Raw genomic sequence first — 19,055 nt, 5'->3', positions numbered from 1 at the left:
TTTGTGAACATCTTTTATTTTTACTATTTGTAAATTTGATACTGTTTTTTATCTTAAAACATTTAAATTAATCTTTAACGTTGTGGCTGAAGTAATATTACAACTAGGTTACATTGACAGTTCTTGGTGTCATTTCGGGTTGCTCTTTAATTCACTTGTCAGTTGGCCATTGAAATCCAATATGTGAGGTTTTCACCAAAAAAAGTTCCAACCACGTGGGGAGAGTCCTGTGTTGCCCTGGGTAACATCCAGGTTTATCTATTACATCCGATGAATTTTATATAAATATGTAAAACATCTTTATTATTTACATTTAAAGGGTTTTTACCCTATACATTTTGGTGGCTCAGGCATGCAAATTTTGTAAGTATGACCTCTTGTTCTTGAAAACCTCTGTCAATTTTAACTTTTATCTCATTTAATTAGGTTATACTTAATTTTAGGGCTTTTAAACACTGATGATGGGTTCCTTAATCCGAAAACGTTTTGTATTTTGACCCTTATTTAGGGTATTTTAATATATACCTTTTACAAGAAACTTGGCATTTTTTTTTTAATTATTATTTGTTGTAACCAAACAAAAAAATTGGCAATTGGAAATTAAAAAAAAGTTAAAATAATTAAATAAAAATAAAACCTTTGGCGTAACAACATAAAAAAGTAAAGATATGAAGTATTATTAAGTAATCATGAAGTATCATGGTAGTAAAAGGCGCAGATATTGAGCACTTAGATTAAATATACCTACATACTTTTAAAAATGTTAACCAGTGATTATATGACGAAGCTTTCACTTTAAACCTTTCCAGCTCAAATTTAGCTAAGGTGGACTTGGTTTACTTGTATTGTGAACCGTCCATTGTCCATATGTCAACTCATGGTAGTAGCAAAGAATATAATATACTTGCCGTTAACGTCTAAATACATTCTTTGGTAGTAGCCTCTGAAGCAAATTAAATCTTAAGAAGCTGTCTCTCCTTATTTCAGTTTACTCAGATTTGTGTACTAAGAAGCAGAATTTTGTTGAATTTTTACCTAGATAAGTAGACAGGTGTAGAATGCATAACGTAGATTCTCCCATGTTTACTATTGATCGGCATGTGTGTCTTACACAGGGCCGCTTTATCCATTAGGCAATATAGACAGTTGCCTAGGGCGACAAATTATGAGAGGGCGGCAAAAGCAAAAATACGCAAAAATGACACATATTTGAAGGGCGGCTACTAGAGAATTGCCTAGGGCGTCAATTGACCTAAATGCGGCTCTGGCCTTACAAATTGTAGAAGGCTCAGATAGGGGGTTGTTACCAAGAAGTCTGCATTCCGACCTATCGAGAATTTATCTACGACGGCAACGGTTTCTTCTTCTTAAAGTTCCCTCTCCTATCGGAGGTTGGATATCATAATGGCTATGGTCACTTTGTTGGCTGCTGCTCTGAATAGTTTTAACGAACTACAGTTAAGCCATTCTCTAAGGTTCCTCAGCCAGGAGGTGCGTCTTCTTCCTATGCTTCTTCTTCCTTGGATCCTTCCTTGCATAATAATTCTCAGCAACTCATATTTTTGTCCTCTGGTAATGTGACCCAAATATTCCAGTTTTCTAGTTTTTATACTTTTCATAATTTCTAACTCCTTATTTAAACGTCGTAGCACTTCAACATTGGTAATCAGTTACGGCAACGGTTACGAAAATATACATTTTTACATAACTGTCAGTTGTAAAAATACGATTGAGGATATATACCCTGATATTACAAAAATTATTCAAATTTACATGATAATTATTTTCATACTATTTTTTAATTATTATTTTTATACTATTATAGAATTTTAATATATATTTATAATATTAGTATCCCTAGTGAATAATTTTTAACTAAAGTGAGGTTAAACCAGAGTAAACGCAAAATAAACAACAACAAAACACTGATCATCTGTTCACCCCTTCCACAATAAAACTGAAATCATCATCATTCTCTTTGCCTTATCCCTATGCGGGGTCGGCTTCCCTAATTGCACTTCTCCACACAATTCTATCCTGGGTCATATCAATATTAATCCCCTTTACCAACATGTCCTGCCTAACCGTCTCCCCCCACGTCTTCTTTGGTCTTCCTCTCCTACTCCTCCCAGGAATCTGCACTTCAGCTACTCTTCGTATTGGATGATTAACCTCTCGATGTTGAACATGACCAAACCATCTCAACCTATGCTCTCTCATTTTGGCATCAATTGGTACCACACCTAGACTTCCCCTAATATCTCGTTTTTAATTTTATCCTTTCTTGTCACTCCACTCATCCATCTAAGCATTCTCATCTCCGCCACATGCATTCGTTGTTCCTCTTTCTTTTTCACTGTCCAACATTCAGTTCCGTACATCATAGCCGGTCTTAGGGCTGTTTTATAGAATTTTCCTTTCAGCTTCATTGGAAGATTTCTGTCACACAACACACCACTCGCTTCCTTCCACTTCATCCATCCAGCCCTAATTCTACTACATGCATCTCCATCTATTTCTCCACTACTCTGTAATACCGATCCCAGGTACTTAAAACTATTGCTTTTTACAATCAGTTCACCATCCAAAGATACCATTTTATTTGTAGTAACTCCATCTTTAAATGAACATTTCAAATACTCTGTCTTTGTCCTACTAAGTTTTAAACCGTTTTCCTCCAGAGCTCGTGTCCACTGTTCCAGTTTTTGTTCCAAGTCTCCTTAACTATTTCCTACTAACACGACATCATCAGCATACATTAAGCACCATGGAATGTTACCCTGTAGTTTCGCTGTTATCTGGTCCAAAACTAATGAGAATAAATACGGACTAAGCACCGAGCCTTGGTGCAATCCTACTTTCACATGAAATTTATCAGTCTCTCCCACACCTGTCCTAACACTAGTCGTTACTCCCTCATAAATATCCCTCACAATCTTTACATGGGACTCCTTTCTTATTGAGTGCCCATCACAGAATCTCTCGAGGAACTCTATCATATGCTTTCTCAAGATCAATGAATACCATATGAGCGTTTGTCTCCTTACTCCTGTATTTTTCCATCAACTGCCTTATAATGAAAATTGCGTCTGTTGTTGATCTACCCTGCATAAAGCCAAATTGATTCTCGGATATGTCGGTCTCTTCACGTATCCGTCTATCAATTACTCTCTCTCATATTTTCATGGTGTGGCTAAGCAGTTTTATAGCCCTGTAGTTTGTACACTGCTGTATATCTCCCTTGTTTTTGTAGAGAGGTACTAGTATACTGCTTCTCCATTCGTCTGGTATTTGTCCAACTTCCATCATTCTCTTAAATAAACCTGCTAGCCACCTTGTTTCTGTCTCTCCAAATGCTTTCCATACTTCCCCCAGGAATATCATCTGGTCCTACCGCTTTTCCTTTCTTTATTTTTTGAAGCACTTGAGCCACTTCCTCGTTTGTTATTTTGGTGACCATTGCTGCTACTATCTCCGTTGACTCCACAGGCTGTCTGTCAAATTCTTCATTTAATAAGCTGTCAAAGTACTTTCGCCATCTCTTTTTGACATCCTTTTCGTGAATTAGTATTTTATTATTTTCATCTCGGATACATCTAATCTGATTTAAATCTTTTGCTTTCTTAGCTCTCTGTTTGGCTATTTTATATATCTTCGTTTCGCCTTCCCTGGTATCAAGTTGATCGTATAGGTTTGAATATGCTTCTGCTTTAGCATTTGCTACTGCTACTTTCGCTTCCTTTTTCGCGACCGTATAGTTTTGAAGATCTGTGTTGGATCTGGTTTCTTGCCACTTTTTATATAGTTTTCCCTTCTCTTTTATTTTTCCTTGAACTTCGTTTGACCACCACCAAGTCTCTTTATCCTCAAACTTTTTTCCTGACGTTTTCCCCAGTATTTCAATAGTAGTCTCTCTAATACTACTGGCCATTTTTCTCCAAATTGTAGTAGGTCTTCCTTTCATGTTCCAACATATTTTCTCTACTATTCTTTCCCTGAATAGACCTTCTTTCTCATCTTTTAGCTAGCATCTACCACTTGATATTTTGTGGTCCTCTCCAATATTTTGGTCTAGTTTCACTTTTTACTTTGATGTCCAGAACAAGCAGCTTATGTTGTTGGCTTACTGTCTCACTAACTATTACCTTGCAGTCCTTGCATTCACGTATGTCTTCTTTCCTTATCAGGAAGTAGTCTATTTGGGATTGATGTTGTCCACTTTTGTACGTAATAAGTTGAGTTTCTCTCTTTTTAAAGAATGTGTTAACAATCGCCATATCTAGTGCTGTTGCTAATTCAAGCATATCATCTCCAGCTTCATTTGTAGTTCCAAAGTCTAATCCCCATATATTGCTTCGTATCCTGCCTTGGCTTGGCCCACTTGAAATCACCTCCTATTATAACTTCCTCCTCTGACGAAATATCACTCAGGACGTCTCCTAATTGGTCATAGAAAGCTCTTCTTTCATTCTCACCCAGACCTGTTTGAGGAGCAAACACACACACAACATTCAATACCTCTTTATCAATTACAAATTTCACTGACATCATTCTATCACCCGTTTTTACAATTTACACTACGTTATCTTTCATTTCACTATCAGCAATTATACCAACTCCATTTCTAGTGTTACTACTCCCTGCGTACCACAATTTGTATCCTTTACCTAGTTCTTTTGCCCTTTGTCCTTTCCACCTAGTTTCTTGAATGCAAGTAATTTGAACTCTCCTTCGTTTGAGCGCATCCACTAACTCCAGACTCTTACCTGAAAGACTACCAAGATTCCACGACCCTATCCTGATTTTTCTAACCTGCAATGGTGTTCCCCCTGAGATAGTCCTCACCCGGAAATCCGAACGGTAGGAGATGCCATCATTTCAGTGTAAGTTTTTTTTATATCATTGAAGAAGGTATTTTCATTATTATGGCCTGAAAAGATTTTGTTTGGATATTTGATGCCTGAATGCCTTTTCTATCAGCACCATACCCTGCCCTGCACGTTTAGCCAATACACCACCAATGCAACCAAAGTGCAGTATTACCCCACACCCGCCTGCATTTTTCTGTATAGGCCAGGATCCCTACTGTAAGGACTGGCCTATAAGCCAATGTATTGTTGCCCGTATCCCGCCGCTAGGAGGCACGTACTTTATTCGAGACACTAATACTGAAATAAGACCTGACAATGGTGAAGCCAATGGGCTTTTAACGTATACCTTGGCAACACTCTTTCTAGACGCACACTGACCTGTACTATTCCCTGATTCCCTTATTTTATGACCTGGTGTTTACGTTCACCTTTATAATACGGACGCGGCCAAATAATCTCATATTTTTAAAGCCTTCATAGAGATTTATCTATTAAGCTTGTCACGCACGGAGAGCTAATTAATTAAAATAAATAAAATAGAATTTGTTTTTTAATAAAATTTGTTTTTAATAAAATTACAAATCATAAAATACCAAAAAATTTATTTTGAAAGAAAAAAAAATATATATACCTATATCCACAGAGAACGGCAGTTCTCACCAGTGGCGCACAACACCCCTACAAGCGACACTATATATACACGAAATTTTCGATTTTCTAAACCTGACTGAATGGAAAATTGGGCCACATCCCATCTTAAAGTTTACGAAAAGACTCGTCCATCCATATGTTACTTTACGGCCCTTCCCATTTAAAGCCTGTTTTTCGTTCTCGTCCCCAAAACTCCCAAAAATTTCAAAAATTTAAGCCCGACCTTTGCGGCTTCTGATAGCATATATCATTACCTTTCCAACGCATGTTTAATTTTGAAAATCGGTTGTACCATCCAAAAGTTATCGAGCTCAGAAATATGACTCAATTTTTATTTAAAAAATGGAAAATGTTTGTGGATATGTATGTTTGTATGTATGTATGTATGTGGAAAAGGTAAACCGATCTGAATTTTTTTTTCTGTGTTTCAAGAGGGTGTGAGGGCCGATTCAGAACCGGTCTAATTTTTGACTTCTGACTACCCGTAACCTAGAGGACTACCTAGAGGACTAAGTAGATACAAAATAGCATATTTTTTGGGCGTATATATCTTAGGTTCAAGAAAAGACAGGAAAACCGCAAATACACCAAATTAATAGGGTTGAGTTAAGCTTTCAAATGACCCTTAAGCGATCAAGCTGAGACATACGCACTGCTCACCATAGCCAAAAAACTGAAAAATTAAACTTTGAAAATTTTGGTTTTTCGACAATTACTCAAAATTTCAACCTACGAATTGCGCCAATAATTGAGCGTTTGTAGAAGGACTCAGGACGCGTCTAACGGTGTATACCTTATATCTGGGAAAATTCGAATTTTTAAGTTATAGGGTTCATAAATATGATCAAATCTATTTCTTATGGGAAAAACGGTTTTTCAAGCTCAATAATTCCTGTAATACGTTCAGTTATCATACTCGATCTTAGATGCATCAGATACTACTTGTCAATACGTTTCAAATTCATGTTTAGTGATCAACATCAGGTAAGCCGTTCAGAAATTATAGAGCTCCAAAGTTATAATTAGTCCAGGAACTGAAATTTTTCACTTCGCAATTTTTAAAGAATGGATAGATTTGTTTAAAAATTTGACAATAAGTAGTGGATAGTCCAAGGATCAAAATCTATATGATGCCGAAAGACGCTTTTACCAAGGGGGTAGTTGCCACCTCATCTCGAGGGTGGAAATTTTTTTTTATATTTTGATCGCAAATGCTGGTAAAAATATTAATTATAAACAAAAAAGGTTCATTATACATTTTTTTGATAAAATTAATAGTTTTCGATTTATTAGTTATCGAAGCTGTTAGTTTTATATCGGAAAGATTACCAGATAACGGCAGTTCTCGCCAGTGGCGCAGAAATACACCCCACTACACGCGACACTATTATATACACGAAATTTTCAATTTTATAAATCTGACTGAATTGAAAATTGTGCCAACTCCCATCTTCAAGTTCAGAAAAAGACTCACCCATTCATATGTCAACCATCCATTTTGGTCCAAGGGTGTCGATTTTACGGCCCTTCCTATTTAGGGTCTGTTTTTCGTTCTGGTCCCCAAAACTCCCAAAAACTTCGAAAATTTAAGTCCAACCTTTGCGGTTTCTAATAGAACTGATCATTACCTTTCCAACGCATGTCTAATTTTGAAAATCGGTTATACCATTCAAAAGTTATAGAGCTTAGAAATGTGACTCAATTTTTATTTAAAAAAGGGAAAATGTTTGTGGATACGTATGTATGTGTGTTTGAAAGTTAAACCGATTTGATATTTTTTCTCTGTATTTAAAGAGGGGGTCAGGGCCGATTTAGAACCGGTGTATTTTGTGACTTTTGACCACCCATAAGCCAGCTATAGGACTTTGTAGGTACAAAACGGCATATTTTTTGGGGGTAAATATATTCGGATCAAGAAGAGGCATGAGAACCGCAAATATATCAAATCAATAGTGTTGACTTAAGCTTTCAAATGGTGTCCAAGCCGTCAGGATCAGACATACACACGGCTCAGTATAGCCGAAAAACTGAAAAACTAAACTTTGAAAATTTTGGTTTTTCGACAATTACTCAACATTTCAACGTACGAATTGTGCCAATAACTTAGCGTTTGTATAAGGACTCAAGACGAATCTAACGATGTATACCTCATATCCGGGAAAATTCAAATTTTTAGGTTATAGGCTTCATAAATATGATAAAATCTATTTTCTGTGGGAAAAACGGTTTCGAAAGCTAAATAATTCCTGTACCTAATAGCTTCAGTTATCATACTTGACCTTAGATCCATCAGATACTACTGGTCAATACGTTTCAAACTCATGTTTACTGATCAAAATCGGTTAAGCCGTTTAGAGAAGTCATTAAGATACAAAAGTATAATCCAATTAACGATTATTCCCCAAATGGTTTATGAGTTGTACTGGTTACGACGCTAAATTTGATCTGGCAACGGGCAATCCGACTTCATTTACCGGCCATCTCAATATATTTTTTTTTCAATCTATTTCGAATAGAAAAAAATCTAGTGTACATTCGATGGACACTAGATGATTTGGGAGATAATGCAACAAAGTTGACCATTTATAAAGCTTGACGTGTAATAGAGGAACATTGCATTCAACTTCATACATTTAATTTATAAATAACTTTGAAAAACTCCTGATACAAGAATAAAAAACCACTAAACGCCGTAAAAATGAGTGGCGCATAAAATATTCCAGCTACAAAAGATCTGATATGAATGTTACGTGGCGCGAAAATGGATTTTCATTTGATGCAAAACAAAATTCTAGTTTTATTTTAAAAGATTTTTCCATAATATTTGCTAAATTTGAAGTAAACGCGCCACAAAAGAGTTTCAAAATTCAAACTGTATCAAAGTTACTCTTTTGTGGCGCGTTTACTTCAAATTTAGCAAATATTATGGAAAAATCTTTTAAAATAAAACTAGAATTTTGTTTTGCATCAAATGAAAATCCATTTTCGCGCCACGTAACATTCATATCAGATCTTTTGTAGCTGGAATATTTTATGCGCCACTCATTTTTACGGCGTTTAGCGGTTTTTTATTCTTGTATAGAAAACAAGCCATTTCAAACGTTTATATTATGAGATAATTTTTAACGTATAAATTTGTGTAAACCACTATATAACGAATATTGCATAAGCTTTCTTTTTTGTACAGCAGTCCCTATACATAAGTATGCTTAGAAAAAATGTATAGTCAAAAATAGGAAAAAAAATTAAAACATTTCGATTTTCTTAGATTGATACATAAAAAACTCGTTATTTACAAGCAGAAATAAAACGTGAATCTATTGTTACATTACCACATTAATAAAGTAATTAAATATGTCATTAGAAAATTATGTATTATTTTGTAATAAAAATCATTATTATACAAAAATTCATAATTTCATAAATTTCCCAATTGAATTTTAATTTACAAGGGAAATATTTGTTATATTATAAAAATAACCGGAATATCGTGTAATATTATGTATTTAAAGGACTAAAACAAAAAGTTGATGCATAGTTGAGTTGAAAGTTGTTGAGTACAGATACTTCAACAGTTTTTGAAGCAATAATGGTATGTAAAATAAAAATAGGTTTAAGTACAATTTGTTTAAAATTGTGGTAATCTTCAATATATTTATTTATAAATAATAATATTTAAATGCCATATTTTCAGACAAAGATAATCCTTAAATATATAATATATACAATAAAACAACACTATAGGCCTTGTCCAAAATTCAGCCCATGTAGAGCTCAAAAATTCGGTTATTTGCCTCCATTTTGTCCGGTCCCTTGCTTTTTCTCTTCAACCTCTCACGTCTATTTCTGACAATTTTTTTTCTGCTTCCAACCATTTACTCTTTGGGCTTCCTCTTCTTTTTCTCTTTCAGTATTGTTTTAACATTTCGGTTCTCTGGCATTCGTATAATGTGACCAAAGCCATCTAGATGTTTAAGCTTGTATTTTGCAATAATTATTGGTTTTTTATATAGACTCACTATTTCTGTATTTGTTTTTGTTCTGTCTCTCCTATGGTGCTACAGCCCAAGTTGGGCCTTGGCCTCCAAGTATCTCTGTCTCTGGCTGCTCTCCTCCAGTTGTCCACCCTCAATATCTCTTTAGCATCGGTTCTCACTTCGTCTATCCACCTGTTCCTTGGTCTTCCTACTGACCGACGTCTCACCATAGTTCCGCTAAGCGTTCGACTAGATATTCTGTCGTTATCCATTCTTATAAGGTGACCTGCCCAGCGCAATATTTGTATTTTTGCATAATTTGTTATAGAGGGTTCTCTGTAATATTGGTATAACTCAGGGTTGAACCTTATTCTCCCTATACCATTGTCGCAAATGGGTCCCAGTATCCTCCTTAATATTTGTCTTTCAAAAGTATTAATAAGATTTATTGTCTTTTCAGTCATGATCCGCGTTTCTACACCATATGTTGCTATTGGCCGTATGATGGTTTTGTATATTTTAAACTTCACTTCCCTATGGATGTCTTTGGATCCAAACACCTGCGACAGACAGAAGTATGCTTTGTTGGCAAGCATTATCCGTTCCCGTATTTCCTCCTCTTTGCTGCCATCCTCAGTTATCTGTACATACAGTCGGAAAAATGAATGAATACCCGTGAACGAACATATAAAACACGCTATATTTTCCTGTCACCGTGTCACAAAGAAAATTGTCCAGTGCAAGTACATGTAATAATTATTGTTACATGTACTTGCACTGGACAATTTTCTTTGTGACACGGTGACAGCAAAATACAGCGTGTTTTATAAGTTCGTTCATGGGTATTCTTTCATTTTTCCGACTGTACAAGTATTTGAGCTGTTCTACTACTTCTATATTAGCGTCGTCCATTGTTAAATTCTGCAAGTTGCGTTGGTTTCTTGCTTGTATTAGGGTTTTAGTTTTATCCACGTTGACGGCCAGCCCTATTTCTTTCGCATTTTCTTCAAGCTCCACATACAGTGAGGACGTTTGAGTTTGCATAAATTGAATATCTCAAGAATGGGCAAATTTGAAGAGAAATCCTCAGACAGGTCGGTTTTTATTTTTAAATTATTACTTTTTGGCATATATATAATACTAATGACGTCATCCATCTGGGCGTAATGACGTAATCGATGATTTTTTTAAATGAGAGTAGGGTCGTGTGATAGCTCATTTGAAGGATTTTTTAATTCTCTATTCAGTAATATAAACGTTAATATAATTATTTATACAGGGTGTCCAAACATTTTTTATTTGAATTAAATTAATTCAGACAAAAAGAAGAATGCATGTAATTCATTTATTTCAAAATACATTTGAATGCTGTCAGAAAACAGAAAGAAATGTTTATTTGACAAATAAACTTTGTTTTTCGCTTAAATTCAATGTTAAAACTGCCACCCACCTGTCTCTTACAGTTTGAACATTGAATTTAAGCGAAAAGCAATGTTTATTTGTGTAGTAAACATTATTACCTGTTTGTCTGACAGCAGTGAAATGTATTTTGAATTAAATAAATTGCTTACATTCTTCTTTTTGTGTGAATTAATTAAATAAAATTTTTTTTGGACACCCTGTATAAATAATTAGGTTATTGTTTATATTGGTGAATAGCGAATTGAATTACTTTTCAAATGAACTATCACACAACCCCTACTCTTATTTAAAAAAATCATCGATTACGTCATTACGCCCAGATAGATGACGTCACTAGTATTATGCCAAAAAGTCCTAATTTAAAAATAAAACTCGACCTGTCTGAGGATTTCTCTTCAAATTTGTCCATTCTCGAGATAATGAATTTATGCAAACTCAAACGTCCTCACTGTACATATATGTAGTTTTGCGACATCTCTTGCTGTTCTTCCCATCAATTTTGCATCATTTGCATACATTGCAATCTGCTTAGACTTACTAAACAGTAAATTTTTTGGGTATACGGACATTTTTCTGATGACATATTCCATAGATATATTAAACAGAGTCGGTGCCAGACCATCTCCCTGTTTAAGCCCTTTAGTTATCTGGAAGGGATTTAGGGTTTTAGCTAATATTTGTTTCACGTTGAACAGCTGGTTAATTTTTTGCTAAACAGGCGGCACATGTACTGTTCACACTTAACCTCGATAACAGTTTGGGTCTTTTCTAATACTCTTTTTAAAAATAAAAACTAAATGAGCCTTCTTCTTCCACTCAGATGGTATCTGTATCTGGTTGCAGCAGCAATTCATAATCTGTGTAATTCTGTTTATCAGACACAGTGCCGCACCCAGGGGGGTTTTGGGGGTTAAAACCCCTCCCAGGGCATATAAAAAAATATAAAGAATTGTAGTAAAATGTAACTTGTCTTTCAGAAACAATACAAAACAATTTAGGTGCCCAAGCGGAGCTAGGACAAATAATAATCCCGGGCAAAAAATCTCCACAAATTATCCCTGGACAAAAAATCCCCAGACAAAAAATCTCCGGACAAATAATTCCCGGACCAAAAATCCCGGACAAATAATTCCCACAAATTTTTTTGGACAAAATATCCCCACAAAAAAATCCCGGATAAAAAATCCCCAAGAAATATTTGCTGCTGAATAGTTCTCTAAAAATTTTTCCGTGAATTCAATCGACTCAAATGTTTTTCAGCCTCAGTGCATGAGAGTTGTAGCAATCGCCATGAAACCGCTTTTTGGCACGAAAATAATGATTAGCAAGTAAGATTAAGCATGATTTGTAATTTCGATTACCAAATTTCGAATTTCAAATCCATGCCGAAAACTTCAAATTTTACATGACAAACTAGTGTGAGATTTTTCAAAAATCGTGGAAGATATGGGGAATGCGCTAAGGCTGTGGGAACCATGTTGTAATTATTCGCTTAAATCTCTTACTCATTCTGCTTTGAATAACTATTTTCAAAACATTGCCTATTCGTGATAAGGACTGCTGGTCCTGAAAACGATAATCTTGATTGTAATTTTGTAATGCAAAAAACCTGTTACTTTTTGTAAATTTAACGTCAAAAATATTTAGTTATTATCATCATCAATGGCGTTATAATTCTTCGAGTGTCCTTGCGAGTGTTTTACTATTGCCTTCCATGTGTCGGTCCTGTGCCACTATTTTCCAATGTCTCACTCCCATTTTCTTCAGATCTTCTCTGACTACATCTTTCCACCTTTTTCTAGGCGTCCTACAGACTTTCTCCCATCTGGTCTCTACCCGAACAGCTATGTCTGGTTTGATTTTTGGGCAAATTTTTCGCATGGCATATTCTAAGGCCAGGTTAAACAACAATGGGGACAACGGATCTCCCTGTCTCAGTCCAGAATTTACGCAGAAAGCATTTGATATTTCCCCACCTCTTCTAACTTGTGCAAAGAAGTTACTTACACACATTTGCGTTACCGCAGTTAGTTTTTTGGGTACGCCCAGCTGGACCATTGTATTCCATAGTGTAGGATGATTAATTGAATCATAAGCCTGTTTGAAATTTATAAAGATCTGATGCACGTCTTGATTATAATCCCAATCCTTTTAAGCATTTGTCTAATAGTTAATATTTGATCAACAATCGATCTTCCGGGTCTGAAATCACACTGGTAGTCACCAACTATTTCTTCGGCATATGGTAGTAATGTTTTTATTAATACATAACGAAAAATATTTAGTCATCAGTTTCAATTAACTGCAAGCAACATTTCAGAAACCTGCTTCAAAAGCTATGTCGAAAACCTGTGTTCTACGTTTTTATAACAAAGATAAACATTCTTAATAGCGCAAAAAATTTTCATGGATGCACACAGATAATAGGCAATGTTTGAAGCTTAGTTATTCAAGGCAGAATGAGCAAAAGATTTAAGCGAATAATTAATTACATGATTCCCACAGCCTTAGCTCAATCCCCATATCTTCCACGATTTAAAAAAAACTTACACTCATTTGTCATGTAAAATTTGAAGTTTTTGGCATGTAATTGGAATTCAAAATTTGGTAATCGAAATTACAATAATTCATGCTTAATCTTAATTACTCATCACTATTGTCGTGCCGAAAAGCGGTTTCATGGTCATTGCTATAACTCTTTTGCACTGAGGCTGAAAAACATTCGAGTCGATTGCGTTCACGGGAAAACTTTTAGAGAAATATTTGGTAGCAAATATTTCATGTAGATATTTTGTCGAAAAAAATTTGTGGGGATTATTTGTCCAGGATTTTTTGTGGGGATCTTTTGCCCGGGGATTATTTGTCCTTGGATTTTTTGTCTGGGGATTTTTGTCCAGGGATAATTTGTGTTGATTTTTTCTCAGCTTTTATTTGTCCGAACCCCGCTCAAGCCAACCCCCCTTAGAGGAAAATTCTGGGTGCGCCACTGATCAGACAGGGGCCTCCCGCCTCGATTATAGGAAGGCCCCTATAATGGATAAATAACATAATATATAATCCTAAGTTTTGTTTGTAAATATTATTTTTAATTAATTTGAATAAACTTATTCGATCAGTAGTTGTTCTTCCTGCTCTAAACCCTTCGTGGTATTCTCTGATCACTTTCTGATATTGCACTAATGTTTTCCTAATAATTTAGTGTTTTGTAGACTACTTCTAATAGTGAATAGCACTATATTACTATAGCACCAGAGCATTCTTTTTTGGCCTTTTTTATAGGTAGGACTAATAAGATCTCAGACAGGCATTAATAAATAGCATATTTTTTTTATTGGATCTTTGGTTCTTTTCAATTATTTAAGTCACATGTTTTTTCTTTCACTTTGTGCCTTTTATATTCCATATGTTTGTCGCTATACTATATGTTTCCATATGTTTTAGCCTTTTTGAAGCAGTGAGTTAACTTCCATATCTTCTTTTTCAATTAAAAGTTTTATATGGCAACAGACTGAATATTATTATTAATAGTAAAAAATATAAACAAAATTATTTAAACATTTTTTTTTTCAGGCTACCAAATTAATTTTTTTGATGATTTGCTTTGCCTGCATTTCATCACTATATCTGATGGGACCTGTCGAAGGCAAAAATTACGACCCCAATACTCCTCCTCGTTCGCCTTCCCCTGAACGACCTCGTCCAGATAGTCCTACCATCCCTTGGCATCCTAATGGCCAGGGTGGACAAAGACGCCATTAACAAAACAGATATTGATTTTGTGCAAAATTGGGTAATTTTGAATATTAAAAGGGCATAATAAAAATATTCTAAATTCTATAAACTCCACAAAATTGTTTTTTATTGTAAAACTACCTCACATTTTTCAGTTTTCCAGCTAAATAAAAATAAAGGACTATTCAGAAATGACGTAATATCTGAATTATTTATAAAATAGTCATATGAAAGTCTATAATAGTCTATAATCAACATACGCCAGTCAATGGGAGCAAGAATAGGGTATTACCTCCGAATTCTATCCTATTGCATGGATTTTAATGAAATTTTGGTAATAGCCTCTACTTATCTCCTAATTCAAAGTCTACCCTATGCCAATGTGTGCTTTTATCTTGGGGGTGGTTCCCACCCCTTCTCAAGGGTGGAAAAATTTTTGGTTAAAATAACTAAGGAATTCGCTAGAGAATCTAATTCTAAGCAAAATCGGTTCTATAATTTTTTTTGAAAACTCAATAATTTTTGAGTTATTCGTGGTTGAAAATTGGCTATTTTGATTGAAACTTAACACCTTTTTGGTTTTTTGCGAATACCTAAAAAATTAAGCATCTAACTAAAAAAACTATACAAAACATTTTTGTAGGATATAAAAAACAAAGAGACACTTACCTTCATAAATCTTCTAGTTATAACACAAAAAGAGATATGGTAGGTGAAAAGAGTTTGTTCTTTTGGTACAGGTTCAAATTGGTGTATTCAACTTAAAATAACAGAGAAACGGTCGATTTTAGGTGTATAATGCTTCCAATATCTTTTGTAGTGCTTGAAATGACCTTTAAAATGAGCAATATTAAAGGTCGATTATGTTCAAACTAAGCGAGATATGCTGCAAACAAAATTGATAACTAATGTATTTTAAGAAAAAATGAGAAGTAATTTTAACCCTCATCCACCAGAATGTAAATGCATCGTTTTAATTCTACAATACCTTTTATTATAGTGTTATTTCTGTGTTGAAAAAGTTATATAGATTTTAAAATGAATGGTTTTTGAAAAAAATAAGACTAAATTATAGGGCGCATTTTTAAATTTTCTTAAAAATCTTCCTTTTTCTCCGTGTAACTTGAAAATGATAAGAGATACAGAAATAAAATATAAGAACTTTTTTAAAAACCCTTTATTTTTGTGTGGTATCTCTTTTTCGTATCTCTGATCATTTTCGAGTAACATGGAGAAAAAGGAAGGTTTTTAAGAAAATTTAAAAATGTGCTCTATAATTTGATCTTATTTTTTTAAAAAACCATTCATTTTAAACCAGTCCAACTTTTGGAACATAGAAATAATACTATAGTAAAAAGTATTGTAGAAGGAAAACGATGTATTTAAATAATTCTGATGGATGAGGGGTTAAATATTCTTCTCATTTCTTCTTAAAATACATTAGTCATCAATTTTTTGCAGCATATCTCGCTTAGTTTGAATGTAATCGACATTTAATATTGCTCATTTTAAAGATCTTTTCAAGAACTACAAAAGTTATTGGTATCAGTATACAGCTAAAATTGACCGTTTCTCTATTATTTCAAGTTGAATACACCGATTTAAACATGCACCAAAAAAACAAACTCTCCTCACCTACCATATCCTGTTTTGTATTATGACTAGAAGATCTATGAAGGAACGAATCTCTTCTGTTTTTTATAAGCTACAAAAATATTTGATATAGTTTTTTTTTTAGATGCATAGTTTTTAAAGTATCCACCAAAATCCGTCCGAAAAGGTGTCATTTTTCAAGGAAAATGGGCAATTTTCAATCGCGAATAACTCAAAAAGTATTGAGTTTTCAAAAAATAATTATAGATCAGTTTTTGCTTAGAATTAGGTTCTCTAGCATATTCCGTGGTTATTTTAATCAAAAAATGTTCACCCCCGAGAAGGGGTGGGAACCACCCCCAAGATAAAAGCGCACATCGGCATAGGGTAGACTTTATTTCTTGAGCTATTCGCTACTTACAGTGAAAATATCAAGTATATCGATGTAGTGGGATGGAATTCGGAGCCAAACACTCTCATTGACTGCCCTAACAATAATCTATAAATTAATAACCCTCTAAAGTACAAACGAAACAAAAAAAAACGTATAAATAACCAATTACTTTTAATGATTTTAAATGATTTTATTAACGTTTCGACGCCCAAGTCGGGTGTCGTTGTCAAAATACAAAATAATACTAATAAACAAAAATGCTGTTGCTTAGTAAAAAATTCTTCTAATAATTTATTTAATCTGACTCATTTATATCGGCAATTCAGACATGTATTATACATTTTAAAGTAGAAGGCTGTAAAATGATATTGCCAATATTGATGAGTTGCTTTCCTGGGACGACTTTACTAAAAGATAGTTCATTTGATTACATGAAATCGACCAACTCAAGAATATCCGCCACAAAAAAATCATAGCATGTGATCTGTCTTTAAAAAGACAACCAAATGCAACGGTGGCAGTAAAATTCTCACGTTAGAGACTCCATAGTAAATTTTTTGGTAAAAGTGTGGCATATTTCCCATTAAAAGTAATTGATTATAAAAATGCCACAAGAAAATAGCTTCAGAACAACGAATAAATAACCTTTAGTCTTAAGAAAAATCAGAAGAAGCACAAAGTAGCAGGCAGAGAATAGTAAATGAATGAATGTCAAATAATAAAGCATGGAAAACGCATACCTATTCGCGATTAAAAACAAAGTATCTGACCTCTGCTGAAATAAATTTAAACCACTATAAGTGGTATAAACAAACCAGAAAATTGTTGATTTGAATGGAATTTGGTCACTATTTAATTTTTTTTTGTACATTTCAGCATTACGAGTACATTAAAATATTTTAAATCAAATCGATATTTTCTATTCCTCAATTGAATGTTTGCTTATACCATTTATATCGGCCGTTTTATTGCATTCGGCCTGCGCTCTATATTCAGTTTTAATCGGGAATAGGTGAATGTAATGAATTAGTAACCAGCGAAAATTTTCCAAACATTAGTCCGAAAATTGAATAAAACTCGAAGGATGCATAAAACTTTGAACAAAAAATGTGGAAATACGGACATATGTTTAAAGAACAGAGAAATATAATAAAAATATGGACGGAATTCTTCAAATAGAACATTCAATATGAAGTAGATAAGTGAAAAAAAACCCTCAATAGGCGAGAAACAAGACCTGACACCACAAGGACAAAAAGACTGATGTAAACATGTGAAATGAAAATAGTCCGAGATGTCACACGAAAATCATTATGGGATAGACAACGTAGCACAGACCTCAGACAAAGATGTAATATAGAGAACATAAATGACTGGACACTGGAAAGAAAGAAAGAATGGTATAGCCATATAAGCAGAATGGGAGAAGGAAGACTGATAAAGATAGCACGAGACAGATCACCAAACGGCTGAAGGAGTGTAGGAAGGCCAAGGAAGAGATGCGAGTGACAACCTGGTTATTTGATGAGGAGGCAACCGAAGATGGAACACGCGCGAGCCTATTAAGGAAGCAGAAAGAATAAGAAAAAGAAGACGAGAAAAACTAGCAGTTTATGACAACTGAGTGATAGGAAAAAAAGAGTACTTTTTAAGTGTGTCAAATTGAATTCCTATCTGACCGCTTTCGGCTTATCAAGCCAACATCAGAGCTATGCTACAATAAAAGATCTCTAATGAATAATTAGTCTTAGAATTCACTAAGTTTAACTTCAATAGTTTCAAAATACCACTCTGAAGAGAGAGAGAGAGAGAGAGAGAGAGAGAGAGAGAGAGAGAGAGAGAGAGAGAGAAAGAGAGAGAGAAAGATCCCATGTATGATTGAAAAAACTTTTGACTTATGTAATTTTCTAATACTTCAATTAATCATTCATTAGAGTTTTATTGTAGCACAGCTCTCATAGCCGAAAGAGCTCAGCTAGGAATTAAATTTTACACGCTTCAAAGGTATTCTTCTTTTCTCTGTCACTCAGTTGTCATAAGTGTGTACAAAACATATCAGTCTTTACAATTTGTAAATCTACAATATGGTAGTGGATATTCTAAATTACCTTAGGCTGTCTACGAAGAGAGAACTTCTATAATATATTGACATCTGGTTTATTAATCAATGCCTTAAGCTGCATCTAATATCGAATTATGTAGAACTTCCAAAAACATACCAACTAACTTCAAAACCGACTTAGAAAGAAAACTACTTAGGAAAGAAATCTGTCTCCATTACTCTAAGACCAAGATCATCAACATCGAACTTAAAATATTTTATAGTCAGATTGCAGGGGTCACTTTTTTTCAGCCTTCCAACAAGCTCTTCAAGAACATCAAGATGATTTAGCATTGAGTAGACACCTTATATAT

At 34.3% G+C, this 19,055-nt stretch overlaps 1 protein-coding gene across 1 annotated transcript in view; it reads left to right on the top strand.

Moving 5' to 3' along the window:
• LOC114341396 (zinc finger protein 271-like) overlaps window positions 1-14,764 on the top strand; it is a 48,600-nt gene extending 33,836 nt beyond the window's left edge. Inside the window, exon 3 of the mRNA XM_050656784.1 lies at window positions 14,492-14,764. Within this exon, the coding sequence (XP_050512741.1) occupies window positions 14,492-14,610 (119 nt within the window). The 3' untranslated portion in view covers window positions 14,611-14,764. The remainder of the gene's footprint in view (window positions 1-14,491) is intronic.
• Window positions 14,765-19,055: the final 4,291 nt, after the last annotated feature.

Source organism: Diabrotica virgifera, chromosome 1 (assembly GCF_917563875.1).
Source record: "Diabrotica virgifera virgifera chromosome 1, PGI_DIABVI_V3a".
NCBI classification, from domain to species: Eukaryota; Metazoa; Arthropoda; class Insecta; order Coleoptera; family Chrysomelidae; genus Diabrotica; species Diabrotica virgifera.
The sequence above is the reverse complement of the archived record's forward strand: the minus strand, read 5'-3'. Positions and strand labels throughout refer to the sequence as shown.